This window comes from Clinocottus analis, unplaced genomic scaffold (assembly GCF_023055335.1).
Source record: "Clinocottus analis isolate CAN_PGR_092001 unplaced genomic scaffold, fCliAna1.0.p SCAF_18, whole genome shotgun sequence".
In the NCBI taxonomy this organism is placed as follows: Eukaryota; Metazoa; Chordata; class Actinopteri; order Perciformes; family Cottidae; genus Clinocottus; species Clinocottus analis.
In genome coordinates, this window is record NW_027175909.1 from 15,798,869 (window position 1) to 15,818,868 (window position 20,000).

Consider the following 20,000-nt stretch of genomic DNA (forward strand, 5'->3'; position numbering starts at 1 on the left):
TGTGTGTGTGTGTGTGTGTGTGTGTGTGTGTGTGTGTGTGTTACTGACTGTCTCTCTGTGCTCTCCCCCCTGCAGTGTGAGCAGTGGTCGCAGACACACACACAACAACAAGCCCCGCCCCCTTCCTCCCGCGTCACGCCACCAAGTTGCTTAGCGAGCGAACAGGACGGGTAAATATAAGCTCCTCCCCCTCATCCCCCCCCGCCCCTCCCGCTGGCGAGCGTATCGAGCGCTCCCTCACCATCGCTCCTTCATGTCCATCTCTCCTTCTTGTCTTTTCATCCCTCGCTTCACACGCATCGCGCCCTCTTCTTCCTCACTCCTCCTCTTCCTCACCCTCCTCTTCCATTCTGGAGCCTCTTTCAGGTGGAGTGTACTTCTTGTGTACAAGTACATGTACTCAAGTACTTTATTCAAGGTACTAAATTCACTGTACAATAATATAATATTAGGTCAACAGTAAACGTATTGTACATGATGGAGTATTAATACTCTGATGGAGTATTAATACTCTGATGATGGAGTATATGGAAGTAAAACAGTTTGTTACAGTAAAATGTGGTCAAAGTATTTTATGCTGTGGTATTAGTACTTTTACTTGTACAGAGTACTTGTACACTCTGGTATTAGTACTTTGAGCTGACTCCATCACTCACCTGTAAACGCTGCTTCAGCCTCTGCTTCCTGTCATGTGACCTCTGGTCAGCTGACTTCCTGTTTACGGCCGTTAATGTTCAAGTTGTTTGTGTTTATTAGTTCAAGTTTAACGTTTGTCTCTCAGCTTTGTGACTCCAGAGGGGTTTATCCTCTTCTCTTCTTTTCTTTTCTCATTTTATCCTCCTCTCTTCTCTTCTCTTCTTTTACTCTTATTTTATCCTCCTCTCTTTTCTTCTGCTCTTCTTCTCTCTTTTCTCCATTTGCTTTAGTTTCCTCCTAAATATTTCTCAAAGTTGTTCATGTATTATATTATAATATAAATGAAATATAACATTAATGTAATATAATATTATAATGTTCCAGACGTGTAAAACATTTCACACCAAATGTTTATAAGAAAACTTAAAAACTAGTTTCTTTGAGTTTGAAGGATTGTTGTTGTTTTTAAAGCGTTTGTGAGTTTAAATTGAATAAAGTTTGTTTTCAGTAAGAAAAGAAGTTCAGGATTTAAACAATTAAAGAGAGCAAATTTTTATGAATTATTATCATTATTAATAAATGCTCAACTCATTGTTTTTTAAATGAGAAGAATGTTAAATGAACGAGTGTATCAACAAAGTTAGAATATTATAAATAATATATTCAGGATATAATTAATTGAAGGGTTTATATCTTTAAAATAATAAATAAAGCCTCAGAGCAGCAGAAGGTTCACAGAGAGATGAGGTCATCAGAGAGGTCTGCGCTCTGATTGGCCGAGAGCCGGCAGACATTTTCCACACTCAGGTTGCTCTGTGATTGGCCGAGACAAACCCCTCCCCCTCCTCCAGGCTCTGGTATGCTGTACAGTAGAGACACTGTGTGTGTGTGTGTGTGTGTGTGTGTGTGTGTGTGTGTGTGTGTGTGTGTGTGTGTGTGTGTGTGTGTGAGTGAATGTAATATTTAATGTATTTATGGGCAAAAAAACAAAGGCAACATTTAAACTTTACTTCTCTTCTTCTTCCTCCTCTTCCTCATCCTCTCCTTGTATAATATTACTACTGCTACTACTACTACTACTACTACTACTACTAATTATTGTTATTATTATTATTATAATCCAGACGTCAGTTAGCATAACTACCGCCTCAAGAGCCCGGGTATCATGTAACCATGGCAACCACACTGATGCTTCCTTTTAACCCTTTAAGTTTAAGACTTTAAAGTTTAAGACTTTAAAGTTTAAGACATTAAAGTTAATGACTTTAAAGTTTAAGAGTTTAAAGTTTAAGTTTAAGACTTTAAAGTTCATGACTTTAAAGTTTAAGACTTTAAAGTTTAAGTTTAAGACTTTAAGGTTTAAATCGACCGGACGACGACTTTAATCTTCTTGTTGGTGAGTGAAATATTTGATATTTAATAAATAGTCTTTTGGTTGAATAGTTGTAAACTTTAAAATATTAAACTTTAACTCCTAAAGTCACAACGTGGACACAAAGTTTAATCTATGAAAGTTTCTTTAATACGAAAAGTACTTGAATGAAAAGTACTTTATTAATCTCCAAGGAGAAATTTTTGTGAAATACTTGTGTACTATAAAGTATTACAAGTATTAAAAACTAGTAAATAAAACATTCATATTCTCCAGAGGATGAACTGCTTTTCCTTCCTTCCTTCCTTCCTTCCTTCCTTCAACTCTTACACTTCTTTCTTGTCCACCATCTTCCCTCCTATCCATCTTTTATTTCCTTGCCTTCTCCCTCCATCCTTCAGACACTTAATCCCCCCATTCTCTCCTCCTCCTCTTCCTCCTCCTCCTCTTCCTCTTCTTCCTCCTCCTCTTCTTGAAGCCGTCTGTTGCTGTTCGTTTCTGCAAGCTGAAAAAAAGTGCCGTGATGGCAGTTCGTGTGTCTGTGTGTGTGTGTGTGTGTGTGTGTGTGTGTGTTTCCACTGACCTCTCCTTGTATCACTGTTCTTACATGACAAACTGTAACATGGCCGTGGCAGGTGCACACACACACACACACACACACTTTCACAGACACACACTCACACGGCCAGTTGTCGTCAGTCACTCCAGAGCTCCTCTTCTCTTTCTCTTCTCTCCTCTTCCTCTTCATCTTCATCTTGTTTTATTCCCTAAATAAAAAAATAAAATCCTGATTCTAAAATGTCACAATGGTGTTGATTATTAATAGTGTCAATAAATGCAGAATAATTATATGAAGTTGATAATAATAAAGTAATGTATTATTATTTATATAATTATCATCATAACTGTCATAATGAAACTAAACGAATCAAATAGTCAGTAAAACTGTTGCTGTCTTCTTTAGTTACACATGGTTATTTATTTTAATATTTATATCCTAACAGTCAGATAATATACTACTACTCTCGCAGTACTCAGTACACAGATGTACTTCATAATATTATGAACAATAACTTCTTCTTCTTGAGATTTGTTCTCGTCTTCCAGCTTTTATTTCAACGGTTCTCATCGTTGTAGAGGCTCCTCTTCCTCCTTTTGAGGTTACACACACACACACACACGCACGCACGCACGCACACACACACACACACACACACCCTCTCCCTGAGCTGGAGGAGGAAGTGGCTGCTCTGGAGAGCGTCTTCCTGTGGGGGCTGCCAAACAGGAAACAGTCATTACAGTTCTTCTTCTTCTTCTTCTTCTTCTTCTTCTTCTTCTTCTTCTTCTTCTTCTTCTTCTTCTTCTTCTTCTTCTTCTTCTTCTAAATAACCATGAAATATATAAATACACTAAACATTTTTTAAAAGGTCTTTTAAAAATAGTGCGAGCAGATCCTCCCGCTACACACAAGCCGGCACATTAAAGTGAGCTCCTGTGCTATTCTAAAGTAGCCTTCAACTTTCACACACCAGCCTCCATTGGAAAAACTGCCCGTTTAACGAGCACACAAATGCACTCGGTAGAGGGCGAGTTGAGGACTTCTTTAGTCCGGCTCAGAACACAACTCGATACCATGTGACTTGCGTGCAGGCCGAAGTCCCTGGTCGCCACTGATGATGATTAAAATGTTTCAACTGTCCTTCTGAAAGCTTTGTGTTTGCTTCTGTGCCCGAAAAAGTTAAAAGTTGTACATTTCTAAATGAGATCTGGTGTTGTGTTCCTATTTTAGCGGTCATGGAGAACGGCACCGAGGAGCAACGAGCGGCGATCAACGAGGAGGCGTCGCCGCTAACGGAGGAGAAAACGCACAATAACCTCAAAGGTACGCACAATAACAACCTCAAAGGTACACCCAATAACCCCAAAGGTACACACAATAGCAACCTCAATCAGAATTTGACGTATCTTAGCGAGAGAAAGTACGATGGCTAAAAGTCTCAACGTTTCTGCGCTGCAGCGATAAACGGCGTCATGGAGGCGAGCGGAGGAGAGAAGCTACAGAACGGAGACCGAGGAGGAGGAGTCATGGGAGCAGACGGAGGAGGAGACCTGTCCTCCATCAACGCCATGATGTCAGCGGTGATGTCGGCGGCGGGGACCATCAATGGTGGAGGAGACGCAGACGGAGAGAGCGGAGTCCCCTCGGCCAACTCGTCCGCCGGGCCGTCGCCGAGGTGAGGCGCTGGTTTAGTCCCAAGAAAACAAACATGGCCGCCGTCTTACTGCGACCCGAGAAAACATGGCCGCCGTCTTACTGTGACGCAAGAAAACATGGCCGCCGTCTTACTGCGACCACGCGCGTGTGAGCACTGTTGACACTTTCTTCTTCTCTGACTCCAAAGCCCGTCGCCCACCAAGTCGCTCACGGCGGCCATGAGAGCACCGCCCAGCCGCAACGCACGCCGCAACCAGGTACACACACACACACACACACACACACACACACACACACACACACACACACACACACACACACACACTTTTCTGTTCTTTTTCTTTGATTCCTAATTCCAAACAAACCGACACACAAGACTTTTCACTCTCCTCTCTTCTTGCCTCCTCTCCTTGTTTCCTCTCTTCTTGTCTCCTCTCCTCGTTCCATCTCCTCTCCTTTTTTCCTTTCTACTTGTCTCTTCTCTTTGTTCCATCTCCTCTCCTTTTCTTTTTTTCTTTCTCCTCTTGTTTCTCTTTTTCACTACTTGTTTCCTTGTTCCCTATCCATCTCTCCTTTCCTCGTCTGCCCCTTTGTTTTCTCTCCTGTCCTTGTCTCATTTCTCTTTCTCCTCTCCTTGTTTATTTTCCTAGTTTCCTCCCTTAGTTTTCTCTCTCTCTCTCTCTCTCTCTCTCTCTCTCTCTCTCTCTCTCTCTCTCTCTCTCTCTCTCTCTCTCTCTCTCTCTTCTTCATTGCCTAATTCCTCCTCTCTCATCTCCCATCATGCACTGCAGCATTCCACAATGCATCATCACTTCCTGTGGTTGAAACAGGAAAAAGGGAAGTGCTGCTTCCCTGGCAGTGTGTGAGTGTGTGTGTGTGTGAGCACGTATGTGTGTCTTAATGAGTCTCTCAGGTCTGCAAGTCAAACTGAAGCTGTTTATTGTCAAATTCCATTAAAACACCAAAACTAAAATGTCCATCTTACTTCCTGTCTCCGTCCGTCCCTTAACTCTGTTTACTTCCTGTCTCCGTCCGTCCCTTAACTTTGTCTTACTTCCTGTCTCTGTCCCTCGTGTGTACTTTTTCTTTTACCAGGACACCAAAGACGAGAGCTCCGCTTTTATCTGTCCGCTGTGTGACAAGGATTGTCAAACACAACACCAGCTCACCATGCACATCAGACAGGTAAATACTCACACTACTACTACTACTACTACTACTACTACTACTACTACAGTACTGCGTCTACAGAGATGTTAAGAGTAATGAGTAATGAACTACTACACTTAATCACCCGTGAAGGATAAACAGACCTTTACTGCTGAAATAAACATTAAAAATGCTTCACTTGCTACTACTTCTGAAACTACTATTATTAATGCTGCTGTTGTTAGCACATATATCACTACTTTACTTCTAGTAGCGCTACGTCCTCTCAGTTTAAAACACGTTTAGACTGTGTGTACTACACAAATCTACTTAGCTCTATTATTTATCTAGTAACATTAGCTGTTAGCTCTGTTATTTAGCTGTTAACAGTAGCGGTTAGCTCTCTTATTTATCTGTTATTATTAGTTGTTAGCTCTGTTTTTTAGCTGTTAACATTAGATGTTAGCTCAAGTATTTAGCTGTTAATGTTAGCTCTGTTGTTTAGTTGTTAGCTCTGATATTATTTAGCTGTTAACGTTAGCTCAGTTGTTTAGCTGTTAATGTTAGCTGTTCCCTGTTTAGCTGTTAGCTCTGTTATTAACTGTTAATTGTTAGCTGTTTTTTAACTGTTAACTTTAGCTGTTACTTAGCTGTTAGCTGTTAGTAGTAGCAGCATTAGTAGCAGTAGTAGTAGAAGCAGTACTAGCAGTACTAGTAGTAGTCTCAGTGTTGACATACTCTCCTCTCTGCAGCACAACGCTGACGCCGGAGCGACCGACCACTCCTGCAGCATCTGTGGGAAATGTCTGAGCTCGGCCTCGTCGCTGGACCGACACATGCTGGTCCACAGCGGGGAGAGACCCTACAAGTGTAACGTCTGTGGACAGACCTTCACCACCAACGGCAACATGCACCGGTACACACACACACGCACACACGCGTGACCTCGGGGTAAAGGAAGTTGGCATTTAACCCGATCCGTAGTCTACCATGATGGGAGCACAGACTGGTCGTGTGTGTGTGTGTGTGTGTGTGCGCGTGGTGGGAGTTTACACAGGAAGTGGGAAGATGACTTTAAATCATTCATCCCCATCACACACACACACACACACACAGACATACTCACACACGCATAAAGCACAACGCCCAGTTGTTTATCTGTAAAGTTCAGCCTAAACGGTCCCTGTGTGTGTGTGTGTGTGTGTGTGTGTGTGTGTGTGTGTGTGTGTGTGTGTGTGTGTGTGTGTGTGTGTGTGTGTGTGTGTGTGTGTGTGTGTGTGTGCGCGCGCGCGCGTGTGTGCTTTATGAACTCAGAGAAAACATTTTAAATTCATTTTACATTAAAAATGAAACAAAAATTAATGATTTATTTGTTCATAATTTAAAAGTGCAGCTCCTTTTTTAATATTAAAACACAAATACACAATTCCCTATAATATATATATATATATATATATATATATATATATATATATATATATATATATATATATATATATATATATAAAATAAATGTGATTTTGCGCGAATATAGTTAAAATAGCGGCTAATTACTTTCAGTGTAAAAGACAATAATAATACATATTTTATTAATATTTAGGTCACTCTGTTGTTTAGATGATTGCTCTCTCATCTTTATATTCATATGTATGTATTTAAGTATGCTCCGTGCAGCAGCAGGAGCTGCAGAGAGCATCACATGAGTCCTCTCGGCCTCCGGCTCTGTTGTGAGGCCGTTGGGCCCGGTTGCCATGGCGAGGCATCACATTAGCCTATTATGGGCTGGCAGCGCTGTGCCGAGCCGCGATTGGCTGTCTGAGGGGTTTGATCAGAGCAGGGAGGGAAGAGAGGCGGCTCAACAGCGCCACAAGGTGGGGTGGTGAGGAGGCGGTACTGCAGGCAGCCAGGAACACACTGGTACTTTTACTACGACGACTGCATACTACTACTACTACTGTTGTACTTATACTACGATGACTGCATACTACTACCACTACTACTGTTGTACTTATACTACGATGACTGCATACTGCTACTAGTACTGTCGTATTTATACTACGATGACTGCACACTACTACTACTACTGTTGTACTTTCACTACGATGACTGCACACTACTACTACTACTGTTGTACTTATACTACGATGACTGCACACTACTACTACTACTACTGTTGTACTTTCACTACGATGACTGCACACTACTACTACTACTGTTGTACTTATACTACGATGACTGCACACTACTACTACTACTACTGTTGTACTTTCACTACGATGACTGCACACTACTACTACTGTTGTACTTATACTACGATGACTGCACACTATTACTACTACTACTGTTGTACTTTACTACTACTGTTGTACTTTTACTACGATGACTGCACGCTACTGTTGTACTTTTACTACTACTACAACAACTACTACTACTTGTACTGATAGTAATACTACTGCTGCAGCTGCAGGGTTGGTACAAATACTACAAATTGAGATTAAAGTGTATTTAGAACTTTTATCTACGCGATCCGGACAAATACAACAGTAAGAATGGTAGTATTTTAAATACTACCGTGTGTGTGTGTGTGTGTGTGTGTGTGTGTGTGTGTGTGTGTGTGTGTGTGTGTGTGTGTGTGTGTGTGTGTACTGATAAGTTGAGTTGAGCAGCTGTTGGCGACTCAATCGACACACACACACACACACACACACACACACACACACACACACACACACACACACACACACACACACACACAGCAGGTTTGCATGTCTGCTGACTCGCCGTGTTTCCTGCTTTCTGATTGGTCGGTTCAGGGGTCACAGTACAGTTTGGCCCAGAAGACTTTGCTCTCTGTCTCTCGTTGTCCCGCCTCCTCCTCCCCCTCTCCTGCCCTGATTGGTTGATGGCCAACTTCCTGTCAGCTGGTCTCAGATCTGCTGACTCTGCAGGACCTCTTATGGCCGTCCAGCCTGCTGCCTGTTGGGTCCTAATAATAGATAACATCAATCCCACCTTCTATATCTGTCCTTTTTCTCTCCTCTCTTTATGTCAGTTCCTTGTTTCCTCTCACTTTTCTTCTCCTCTTCCTGTTTCCTCACGCCCTCTCCTCCCTCCTTGTTTACTCTCCTTTCTGTGTTTCATTACTTCTTTCCCTTTTCTTTCTTCCTAACTCATCTCCTCCCCTGTTTCCTTTCACTTCCTTTTCTCTCCTTGTTTAATCCCCTTGATTCCTGTCCTCCCTCCTTTTGTTCCTTTTGCCATCCTCTCTCTTCTCTCCTCATCTCCTTTCCTTTCTCATCTTCACTCTCTCAACGTCAATCTCCTTTCCTGACTTCCTTCTCTCTTCTCATCTCCTTCCCTTTCTCTCTTCTCATCTCCTTGTTTCCTCTCCTTATGTCTGTTGCTCTTTTCCTCTCTCTCGTCGTCCTCTTTAGTTTTTGTAAATTGACTCCCTATCGCCCCACGGACGACCTTTACTTACACACTTATACACACTCACACACACACACACACACACACACACACACATATATAAAGTGTGTGTGTATAAGTGTGTGTGTGTGTGTGTGTGTGTGTGTGTGTGTGTGTGTGTGTGTGTGTGTGTGTGTGTGTGTGTGTGTGTGTGTGTGTGTGTGTTATTACTGGTACTTATAAACCTGACTCCTCCCCCTCAGACACATGAAGATCCATGAGAAGGACCCGGCCAGCGGGCTCCTCCCCCTCAGCCCCCCCTCCCCCAACAAGCGCCGCCGCCCGTCCGTCAAGAGGAGGCCGAGTCCAGAGGAGGAAGGGGAGGAGCCTCCCAGCAAGAAGGTAGTCCAGCATCCAACCTGTGAACCGACAGGATGCTAGCGTGATGCTAACCTGATGCTAACGTGTGTGTGTGTGTGTGGAGGTGGTGGAGGAGGCCACGGTGGAGGAGTCGGCGGCGGTTCGAGGAGGCGAGGAGGAGCTGCTGTCCTGTCCGATCTGCTTCAAGACCTGCTGCTCCAGACTGGAGCTGGACACACACATGGACACACACCCCGACACCGCACTGAGGTACACACACACATGGACACACACCCCGACACCGCACTGAGGTACACACACACATGGACACACACCCCGACACCGCACTGAGGTACACACACACATGGACACACACCCCGACACCGCACTGAGGTACACACACACATGGACACACACCCCGACACCGCACTGAGGTACACACACACACATGGACACACACCCCGATACCGCACTGAGGTACACACACACATGGACACACACCCCGACACCGCACTGAGGTACACACACACATGGACACACACCCCGACACCGCACTGAGGTACACACACACACATGGACACACACCCCGATACCGCACTGAGGTACACACACACATGGACACACACCCCGACACCGCACTGAGGTACACACACACTCCCCGACACCGCACTGAGGAGTACACACACATGGACACACCACCCGAGACTGTACTGAGGTACACACACATGGACACACACCCCGACACCGCACTGAGGAGTACACACACATGGACACACACCCCGACAGTGCGCTGAGGTGTACACACACACACTTATACACACACACACACACACACACACACACACACACACACACACACACACACACACACACACACACACACACAGAGCAGCAGGAGAGGAGCTCGTTAGGAAGAAGACGTTTAGCTGTAAAGCCTCTAATCGGTCTGTAAGAGGATCTGAGGGATGGAGAGAGAGGAGGATGGAGGAGGAGAGTTGGCTCCTTTGAGACTGAAGGAACCTCCTGAAGAACCCGTCGTGTTCTGACAGACCAGATGAAGTTCTGGGAACATGGTACTCCTGGTAGTATCTGGTACTCCTGGAGGAAGGTAGTACTTTGTGAAAGTACACAAGCGTTCAGGCTCGTCTCTGATTGGTCAAACACTTTGTCATCAAACCAGGAAGTGGATTCACAACGAGGAAGAGAATTAAAGATACACACACATAGTATACACACACAACACACACACACCCGGAGAGTAATTCTCTGGATCAGTCTGCACTGTCACACTCCTGTGTGATGCTCAAAAACACACACTCATGAACACACACACACACGCACACACCAGAGTGTGAAGAGGAGGAGGGAGTTCCACAACTGCTGGTCCACATATGGTGTGTGTGTGTGTGTGTGTCCTCCGCAAAAAAAAAAATCCTCTCCTCATGTCCGAGGGGATTACACACGCACACACGCGCACACACACATACACACACACACACACGCGCAGGATGTGATAAGAGTGTGTGACTGTGGCAGACACTGAGCAGCTGTCCTCTCAGCGATTAACAAGAGCAGGACCAGCACCGACACCAGGGTCAACACACACACACACACACACACACACACACACACACACACACACACACACGTACACACGTGTGAGGACCCTCGTTAGTTTAAACTGTCTGAACCTCAAACAGAAGAAGCGATGATGTCACCACGATGCATTCAGGGACGCATCAAACAATTCATCTTCTGAGTTACAGAATTATGTTGCAGGCAATAAAAATACGATATATATAACACATGAGTACAGTAAGGAGACAAGGAGGGGAGACAGGAGAGGACACAAGAGAGGAGAGGAGACAAGAAGACGAAAGAAAACAAGAGAGGAATGGAGACCAGAATAGGAAATGAGAGAAGGAGACAAGAATAGGATAGGACACAAGAGAATATAGGAGACAAATATATGATAGGAAATAAGAGAGGAGAGGAGACAAGAAGACTAAAGGTAACAAGAAGAGGAGAGGAGACAACGTAAAGCAGTTCTGGGGTCTGTTAGCGTCCTGGTGTGACCTCTGTTGTGTCCTCAGGTGTGACCTCTGCTGCCTGTCCTTCCGGACCCACCGGGGCCTGTTGCGTCACAACGCCGCCGTCCACAAGCTCCTCCCCCAGGACCCCAGTGGGCGGCCCTTCATCCAGAGCAACCCCTCCATCCCCACGGGCTTCAACGACCTGGCCTTCATCGACTTCTCCTGCAAGAAGTTCTCCCACATCGCTCAGGTACACCTCTCTCTCTCTCTCTCCCTCCGTCTCTCTCTTTCGTTAAGATTCTCAAGGTCGTACTAAGTCCTTTCTCGACCTTCAGGTGTGGTGCGAGACGAACCTGCGGCGCTGCGTCAGTAAGTTCCACCGCTTCGTGTGCGACTGCTGCGACCGGGCGTTCCCGCTGCGCTCGGCCCTGGAGCTCCACAAGAGCACCGCCCACCCCGACAAGCTGACGGAGGCTCAGGAGATGATGGAGGAGATGGAGGACATGGAGATGGAGGAGGAGGGGGATGAAGACGAGGAGGAGGGGGAGGACGAGGAGGAGCAGCACCAGGACGGAGGAGCAGAAAACGGCGTCGGCGGTCCGGATGTTGAGAAAGAAGTCGTGTCTCCGGAGCAGGACGGCTTCCTGGAAGCTCTGGGCCTCCGGCACGTTTCCAAGGTAAGAACATGGAGTCAGTGGAGCAGCTGCTGGACTCCATGTTGCCTTCAGGCTCGCGTCTGTTGGACTCCACCACGCGTGTGCACCACGGGCACAACATCTCTTACGTTTGTACCCAGCAGTGGTGGATGAAGAGTGAACATTGAGGGAGTAAAGACAGGATACGTTTGTGTCGCCGCCTCTCACTCTGAACATCCTGCGCCATACACACCCATTGTAAACTCCCAAAATGTTCCTAAACTTGAACAATGATGACGTGGAAACTGTGCTAGCTGTCATAAAATGCCCGATTAGGCAAATGAACTCCAAACTTTTGTCAACGTTTTAAACTTTAAATCATGTCTCTACGTTAAAGTATGTTGAGTCACTACGGGAACAAAGATGAGGGTTTTTGTTGCTCTCTTCACGACTAAACCTCATTCAAGTCAATGGGACAATCTCTCGCAGTTTTTTGCGTTTTTCAGGGAAACAGGCGGTCGGATCTTTTAGAAAAGTCGTAGCCATCGATTCTCCATCAGGACGCAGGTTTTGATGTATTTTCATGTATGTGCTGGCAACGCCGCGGGAGCAGATACTCGCCAAAGTTTAGTGGCACTATGATTATTAAGATGCAGTGAGGCTTGCTGCTGCTCTATTGAGTCTCTATTGAGTCTCTATTGAGGGTTCTGGAGACGACCTCTTAACACGCTGTGTCTGTTCCTCAGGTGAAGTCCGGACCCACAGACGACGAGATCCACCAGGCGCACCTGGACAGCATCAAGGTCATCCACGTGGAGCCGCCGTCCTCCAGCCTGCCCCAGGAGCCGGCCTCGGCCTACCTGTCCGGGGGCCTGGGGCTGGCTTTGGGTCTGGGGCTCGGCGTGGGCGGCCTGGCGGCCCTCAGCATCCCGCTGCTGGAGGCCTCGGGCACCGCCCTGCAGGGCCTCTCCCAGAGGGACGCCATGAGCCTGCTGTCCCTGCAGCCCTTCCAGGCCGGCTTCCTGCTGCACCCCGACGGCGGCGGCGCCGCCACGGCCAGCGCCGGGGTCAAACCCGGGGAGGCCGGGGGAGCCGGGCTCATGGAGCTGGCCGACATCCAGCAGATGCTCAGAGTGGCGAGCGCGGCGCCGACGCAGATGGGACTGGGCCTCCCGCCGCTGGCCAAGGCTCCGGGGTTCGCCGGAGGTCAAGGTGGGTGTTGTCCCGCCCCCACGCCTTCTGCTGGGAGCTGTCAATCATTCGATCGATCGGTTATCCGTCGGTTTTCTGTAAGAGAACTCTCGGTCCTTCCTCCTGCAGGTCTGGTCCCGGGTCAGAAGGCGATGCCTTCGCTGAAGCCCAAACCTCCCATCACGCCTCGCTCCAGCCTCACGGCCACGACTCCGCCCCCGCTGCAGAGCTCCCAGCAGGCCTCGCTGGGCTGCATCAGCCCCAGCCTGCCGCCTCCCACGCCGACGCTCTTCAAAACGCCCTCCTCCTCTTCCTCGTCCTCCTCCTCGTCCTCCTCGGCCGGGAACGGAGGGCAGCTGGACGGCGAGTGCACGAGCGACGCTCACACGCCGCTGTCCGACTCGCCGCCGGCCGCCACCGCCACGGCGGCGCACGAGGAGGCGGGGCTCAGCGGTAGGAAGCCGGGAACCAAAGGCGGGAGCACCGCCGGCTCGGCCAAAGGCGCGTTCCCGTGCCGGTTCTGCGACCAGGTGTTCGCGTTCTCCGGCGTCCTGCAAGCCCACATGCGCTTCCACCTCGGCATCCTCCCGCACCAGTGCAACATCTGCGACTACGTGGCGCCGGACAAGGCCACGCTGATCCGACACCTGCGGACGCACAGCGGCGAGCGGCCCTACGTCTGCCGCGTCTGCCACTACCCGTTCACCGTGAAGGCCAACTGCGAGCGCCACCTCAGGAAGAAGCACGCCAAGAACTCGAGGAAGGAGATCGAGAGGAACATCAAGTACGTCACCTCCAGCGCCAACCTCGCCACGTCCATCACCACCACCACCACGACCACCGCCACGCAGGACACGGAGACCAGCTGCGCCGGCGCCGAGACCACGTGCCGGTTCTGCGGCGAGGACCTGAAGACCTACCGGGCGCTGCAGATCCACCTGCGCACGCACAACGGCTGCCAGAGGAAGCCGTTCGAGTGCCGGCGCTGCGGCGCCGCTTTCCTGGCCAAACGCAACTGCATCCACCACCTGCTGAAGCAGCACCCCGAGGTGCAGGAGCGGGAGATCGAGGAGCACATCGCCACGCTCCTCCCTGTCGGCGTGCCGCCGGCCGCCGGCCGAGCGGCTCCGGCGAGTCAGCTGACGGCCAACGGGATCGGTCAGCTCCGCTCCGTGAAGGTGGAGGAGCTGGCCAACACCGTTTACTCGGCCGGGCTGGACCAGCCGCTGGACTTCTCCGCCAAGGGCCGCGGCGGCGGCGGGAATGTCGCCGTTGTCGGCGGCGGCAGCAGCATCGGCGGCGGCAGCCGGGCCGGCTCTCCAGGGGTCAAACTGGAGAGCGTCTCCCCGAGCTTCGACGGCTCCGCCCCGGACCAGCCCATCGACCTGTCCGTCACCAGCAAGCGGCCGCGGCGACAGATCAAGGCGGAGCCGAGTGGCGGCGGCGGCGTCGCGGAGCCGCAGCTCGTGCCGTCCCAGGAGGAGAAGGCGGCGAGCGGCCTGCCTCCGCTGCACGCCCACCCCCAGCTGGGCTGCTACCAGCTGCCCCCTGGCTCCACCCCCCCGCCGGCCTCCCTCCCCCCGCGAGGCCAGCGCCTCAAGCCGCTGCTCCCCAAACCGGCCTCGGCACCGCCCACCGCCACCACCGCGGCCGCCAGCGCCGCCGCCGCTCTCAAGGAGCTGCCTCCTCTGGCCTCCATCGCTCAGATCATCCACTCCGTCTCGGCGGCGCCGGACCTGCTGAAAAGGGAGAGGGAGGTCGGCCCGGAGGTCAAACCTCTCGCTTCCTCGCCGGCCGGCAACGCCGCCACCGCCGCCGCCGCCGCCGCCGCCGCCCTGGGACCCTCGAGCGCCGCGGAGCTGCATGGCGAGGAGACGCCTGAAGGATCCTCCAGGTCTGTGGCTTCATCCTTTAATCTGTAATGAAGGAATCAATGCGTCTTGTTTTCCTTGTTAATCAGACAAAACCAGTCATTTAAAATCTATAATATAGATTTAAAAAATGAAGATTATGTTGAATGTATTTATTCATGTTGTTTTCAGTTTAAACTTATTATTGGTCCATTGGTTGAATAAATAAATGTCAATAAGGAAACAAAGAGAAACTGAGAGGAAAATAAAGTTTTCTCACTTCCTGTTCGGGTCCTGCGTTTCCCGGTTCCGCCACCGGGTGGCGCCAAAGGGAAGTGAACTCAAACGTTTTGTTTTTTGTCGTTTGTCTGACAGGAAGCGGTCCAGGAAGAAGCTCGCCGCTCTGGCGGCGAAGGAGAGAGCCATCGTGGGCGGCGGCATCGACCTGGAGTCCAGCGGCGAGTTCGCCAGCGTGGAGAAGATGCTCGCCACCACGGACGCCAACAAGTTCAGCACCTACCTGCAGACCGGCGCCGAGCTGGCAAAGAGAGGTGAGAGATGTGTGTGTGTGTGTGTGTGTGTGTGTGTGTGTGTGTGTGTGTGTGTGTGTGTGTGTGTGTGTGTGAGAAAGTGTGTGTGTGATAAGCGTCGTGAATATTCACAATGCTTTTGGTGTGAGCGCAGCACTCCACATGACTCACTCCGTGGGGGCGGGGCCTAAACCCAACTGTCTCTCTCTCTCCGTGCTCAGACGCAGACCGGGCGGGCGAGGAGAAAGAGGGCGGAGCCAGGGAGGAGGTGAAGGTGGGGCCGCAGTCCAAAGGGAAGAAGAACGCCTACTCCAACTCCGTGCAGAAGATGACCTGCCCCTTCTGCCCACGAGTGTTCCCCTGGGCCAGCTCGCTGCAGAGACACATGCTGACACACACAGGTACACACACACCATGCTGACACACACAGGTACACACACACCATGCTGACACACACAGGTACACACACACGATGACACACACACACTTACTTACTCTCTCTCTCTCTCTCTCTCTCTCTCTCTCTCTCTCTCTCTCTCTCTCTCTCTCTCTCTCTCTCTCTCTCTCTCTCTCTCCCCCCTCAGGTCAGAAGCCGTTTCCGTGTCCAAAGTGCGACGCTTTCTTTTCCACTAAATCGAACTGTGAGCGCCACCTGCTGCGCAAACACGGCGTGACGCACCGCACGCTGCGGCGCAACGGCCTCGGCAAGAAGGACGGAGACGAGGGCTCGCACGAGAGCGCAGGTCACTAATATTCATGTTATATAACATGTTATGTTACATATATGTATGTATGTATGTGTGTGTGTGTGTGTGTGTGTATATATATATATATATATATATATATATATATATTGATTACGCTGCGTCCTACAGAGAGTCAGTCAGAGACGGAGCAGATGGCCCCAGAAGCACAAGACCTCAGCAGCGCCAACACCTCCACCGACTCTGGCTCCGCCCCCACCTCGGAGAGCCCCGCCCCCTCGGACCAACAGGAGGCGGACTCCGCCCAGTCGAGCCCCGCCCACAAACACAGCCGCGGTTAGTCCATCAGACAAGAAGACGAGTCGGATGATTAAAAGTTCATCAGAATATTTGACATTTAATCAGTTTGTCAAGAAAATAATCTGCAGATTCAAGGGATTTTTTTGCTGTTGTGAAGCTAAAATATGTTTTTTAGGTGTTTTTTAAATTGCATTTCTGCTGTAGACGATCTTATGAAGGCGTAATTATGACTAACGAGAGGTTGGGTGTCCATACCAACAGGTTGCAGTCCCGGTGCAGATCAGCAGGATTCAGACGCCAGCGAGCAGGCGGAGCAGCAGGGGGCGCCGGAGAGCCGAGCAGCACCGAGGAGACGGCCCCCAGCGAGCAGCAAGGTAACGCCTGGTTCCCTCAGGAAACCTCGTGACCACGAGCCAATGTCTCAATCTCTGGTTTCAAGTCTTCTTCAATGCAGCATGACGTTCATTTAGAGTCACACAGCCCTTCTTCTTCTCCTCCAGCTGATTTAATGCCTCTTCTTCTTCTTCTTCTTCTTCTTCTTCTTCTTCTTCTTCTTCTTCTTCTTCTACAGCTGGACAGCGGAGACGATGACGACTGTCACAGCAACAAAAGTCTGGACCTGAACTTCGGTAAAAAGCTGATCGACTTCAAGCTCTCGGCGTCCTCGGGCTCCGCTCAGGAGGAGCAGCCCTCCCAGCCGGCTTCATCTTCCTCCTCCTGCTCCTCCTCCTGCTCCTCCACCTCCTCCGCTCCACCGGGGGCAGCAGAGAGCCAGGACAAAGAGAGTGGAGCCGGCAGCGTGGCGGCCAAGCAGCCGGACTACAAACACGTGTGTCGAGTCTGCAAGAAGAGCTTCCGCTACGCCACCACGCTCGCTCGCCACGAGAGGGCGCACCTCTCCGAGGAGGCGCCGGCGCCGCAGGAGGAGGAGGAGGAGGAGGAGGCGAAGGAGGAGGAGGAGGAGGAGAAGGAAGAGGAGGAGAAGAAGAGCAACACAGCCAAACAGACAAAGGAGGAAGAGGAGGAAGAGGAAGACGAGATGGAGGCGGAAGGAGCGGTCGGAGTGAGAGGAGGGGAGAGCGAAGGAGGGGAGAGCGGGGAGTCGGAAGAGGAGGAGGAGGAAGAGGAGGAGAAGAAGGAGGAAGAGGAGGAGAGGAGCGACGAGGAGGCGTCGGAACCAAAGAGCTCAGAGGGAGGAGAGGCGTCGGGCCGGCGCCTGGACAAGAGGAAGAAGATCTGCAACGTCTGTGGGAAGAGGTTCTGGTCCCTGCAGGACCTGACCCGCCACATGAGGTCCCACACAGGTATGCAGCTCAATACTCGTCACCAGAGTCCCACTAAACTTTGGCGATTATCTGCTGCCGCGGCGTTGCCAGCACATGCGTCGAAATGCAAGAACACGTGTGGCCTGATGGGGAATCGATGGCCACGACTTTTCTAAGAGATACGACGGGTCGTTTTGCTGAAAAACGCGAAAAACTGCGAGAGATTGTCCCGTTGACTTGAATGAGGTTTAGTGATGAGGGAGCAACAAAACCCCTCATCTTTGTGCCCGTAGTGACTCGCCATACTTTAACGTAGAGACATGATTTTAAGTTTAAAACGTTGACAAAAGTCTGGAGTTCATTCGCCTAATTGTGCTTTTTATGACAGCTAGCACAGTTTTTAGCCAGCGCGCCTGAAAGCAACATGAAGTCCAGCAGCTGCTGCATCGACTCCATGTTAACTGACCTCAGTGTTCACCATGAAGCAACAGGAGCACTTTGTGAACTAAAGTCACGCCCTCATTCCTGCACCACACACACATTTAGAGGACGAGTCTGGGTTCACAAGAGTCTCATCTCTCTCGTGATTACTTTGTTTTTTGGTGTTCAGAGTCATGGTTGTTGATAAAAAAGCAAAAGTTAGACCGGTTTACAAGTTAAAAATCACAGTCTGCAGCTCATGGTTTAACTTTCATTGTATTCATTTATTTACAAATATCATTTTGTATTTTCTCTTGTTGCTCTTCATTAGTGTCGACCTTTAGGTTTATTGAAATGTTGTAACAACGTGTTTGTGTGTTTGTGTGTCTCCCAACAGGCGAGCGGCCCTACAAGTGCCAGACCTGCGAGCGGACGTTCACCCTGAAGCACAGCCTGGTGCGCCACCAGCGGATCCACCTGAAGCCCCGCGGGGCCGACGGGGCCGACGCCAGCGAGGACGGGGACTCGTACGCGCCCACGCCGCCCTCCACCTGCCCGCCGTCAGATAACGAGAGCGAGTGCGGCGCCAAGGAGCCGGAGGAGGAAGAGGAGGAGGAGGAGGGGGTGAAAGAGGACGAGGTGAAAGAGGAAGAGGACGAGGTGAAAGAGGAGGCAGCGGACACGTTGGAGGAAGAAAAACCCCCCGAAAAACAAACCGAACCCCCGACGGCTCCGTCAGGAGACTCGACTCCCAGCCGACAAGCTACTGACACAAAGACGACTACTGGCCACGCCCACCTGACGTCGGCGCCCGAATCAAGCGCCTCCAAAGACCCCTCCCCCTCTTCATCCCCCGCTCCCTCTTCCTCCTCGCCCCCAAAGGAGTCGCCCCCGGCGGAGGCCCCGGTCCAGGGGCTGCTGGAGATCCAGGACAAGCCCCCTGTGGCGCCCCCTCTGGTGGGGGCAGACTGAGCGCCGCCTCGCCACCACAGTGCCATACGACCATTGATGATGATGATGATGATGCAACAAAAATATGAATCAGCCCGGAAAAACTATTTTTTGATGAGGAAAACCTTGTTTTCTTGAAGTGCCTTACTACTAGTCCGACTTCTTTGCTAAATCTTTATCCGCTTTATTACGGAGGATGGATCTAATTTTTATAGCTTTTTATGATGACATGATGATTTGCATTATTATTATTATTATTATTATTTTTCTTTTTTTTTGTGCGGGGGAATCTATATTTCAGCAATAATAAAAAATGGAAAGAAAAAAAAAGAATAAAGTTATGATTTATTATTATTTCTAGATTTGAGAATTGATGATCAACTGCGGAGGGAGGAAGGGGGCGGGGCCTCTTTTTGTTTTTGTTTTCCTTGAAAGAACCCACCGGACCTTCTTTTCGTTGTTTTTTTTTTGTTTATTTTTGCATAAAAATCAAACTGGTGGAAAACCAGTTCCACCAGCAGCGTGACGACTTCCACCCGGTGGCCGTTTCCAAAGGAAGCGTTTTGTAACTGGAAATGCGCCCCGCCCCCCCCCCGCCGCCGCCGCCCCGCCACGAAGACACACAACAACATTCACGAACTTGTCGAAGTCGCAAAAAAACTCTCTCGAGAAGAGGAGCAGGGGCCCGACGGTGTTGATCAGTTATTGATCCCCTCGTCCCGCGAGTTGGTTTTGTGTGTTTGAATAATTTCTCGTGATCATTCTCAGTTTGATTCCATGTTTGTACAGAGAGGTGAGCGTGACGCTCGTGATGCTACGAGCAGGATTGTGTGCGATTATCGGTGATATTTAGGTGTCGGGAGGGGAATTCTTTTGTTTTGTGGATTATTTTTTCTTCTTTTTAACTGAACAAATCAATTTGTGTGTGTGCGTGTGTGTGCGTGTGTATGCGTGTGTGTGTCTCCCACCTGTCTCATT

General features: G+C 49.7%; 1 protein-coding gene across 3 annotated transcripts in view; it reads left to right on the forward strand.

Annotated features, from left to right (window-relative positions):
* Positions 1-19,317, forward strand: part of rreb1a (ras responsive element binding protein 1a) — a 36,218-nt gene extending 16,901 nt beyond the window's left edge. Inside the window, exons 2-20 of one of the 3 annotated variants that reach the window (XM_068581298.1) lie at positions 76-170; positions 3,798-3,890; positions 4,026-4,242; positions 4,411-4,480; positions 5,319-5,408; positions 6,125-6,288; positions 9,047-9,185; positions 9,268-9,413; positions 11,237-11,426; positions 11,512-11,853; positions 12,558-13,023; positions 13,132-14,896; positions 15,228-15,403; positions 15,604-15,783; positions 15,967-16,125; positions 16,258-16,422; positions 16,648-16,760; positions 16,958-17,690; positions 18,469-19,317. In XM_068581298.1, coding sequence (XP_068437399.1) covers positions 3,803-3,890; positions 4,026-4,242; positions 4,411-4,480; positions 5,319-5,408; positions 6,125-6,288; positions 9,047-9,185; positions 9,268-9,413; positions 11,237-11,426; positions 11,512-11,853; positions 12,558-13,023; positions 13,132-14,896; positions 15,228-15,403; positions 15,604-15,783; positions 15,967-16,125; positions 16,258-16,422; positions 16,648-16,760; positions 16,958-17,690; positions 18,469-19,043 — 5,778 coding nt within the window. In that variant the 5' untranslated portion in view covers positions 76-170; positions 3,798-3,802 and the 3' untranslated portion in view covers positions 19,044-19,317. Of the gene's footprint in view, positions 1-75; positions 171-1,861; positions 2,033-3,797; positions 3,891-4,025; positions 4,243-4,410; positions 4,481-5,318; positions 5,409-6,124; positions 6,289-9,046; positions 9,186-9,267; positions 9,414-9,635; positions 9,787-11,236; positions 11,427-11,511; positions 11,854-12,557; positions 13,024-13,131; positions 14,897-15,227; positions 15,404-15,603; positions 15,784-15,966; positions 16,126-16,257; positions 16,423-16,647; positions 16,761-16,957; positions 17,691-18,468 lie in introns of those variants that run through there. The other 2 variants (XM_068581299.1, XM_068581300.1) reach the window with 2 other exon arrangements.
* The last annotated feature ends 683 nt before the right edge of the window (positions 19,318-20,000 follow it).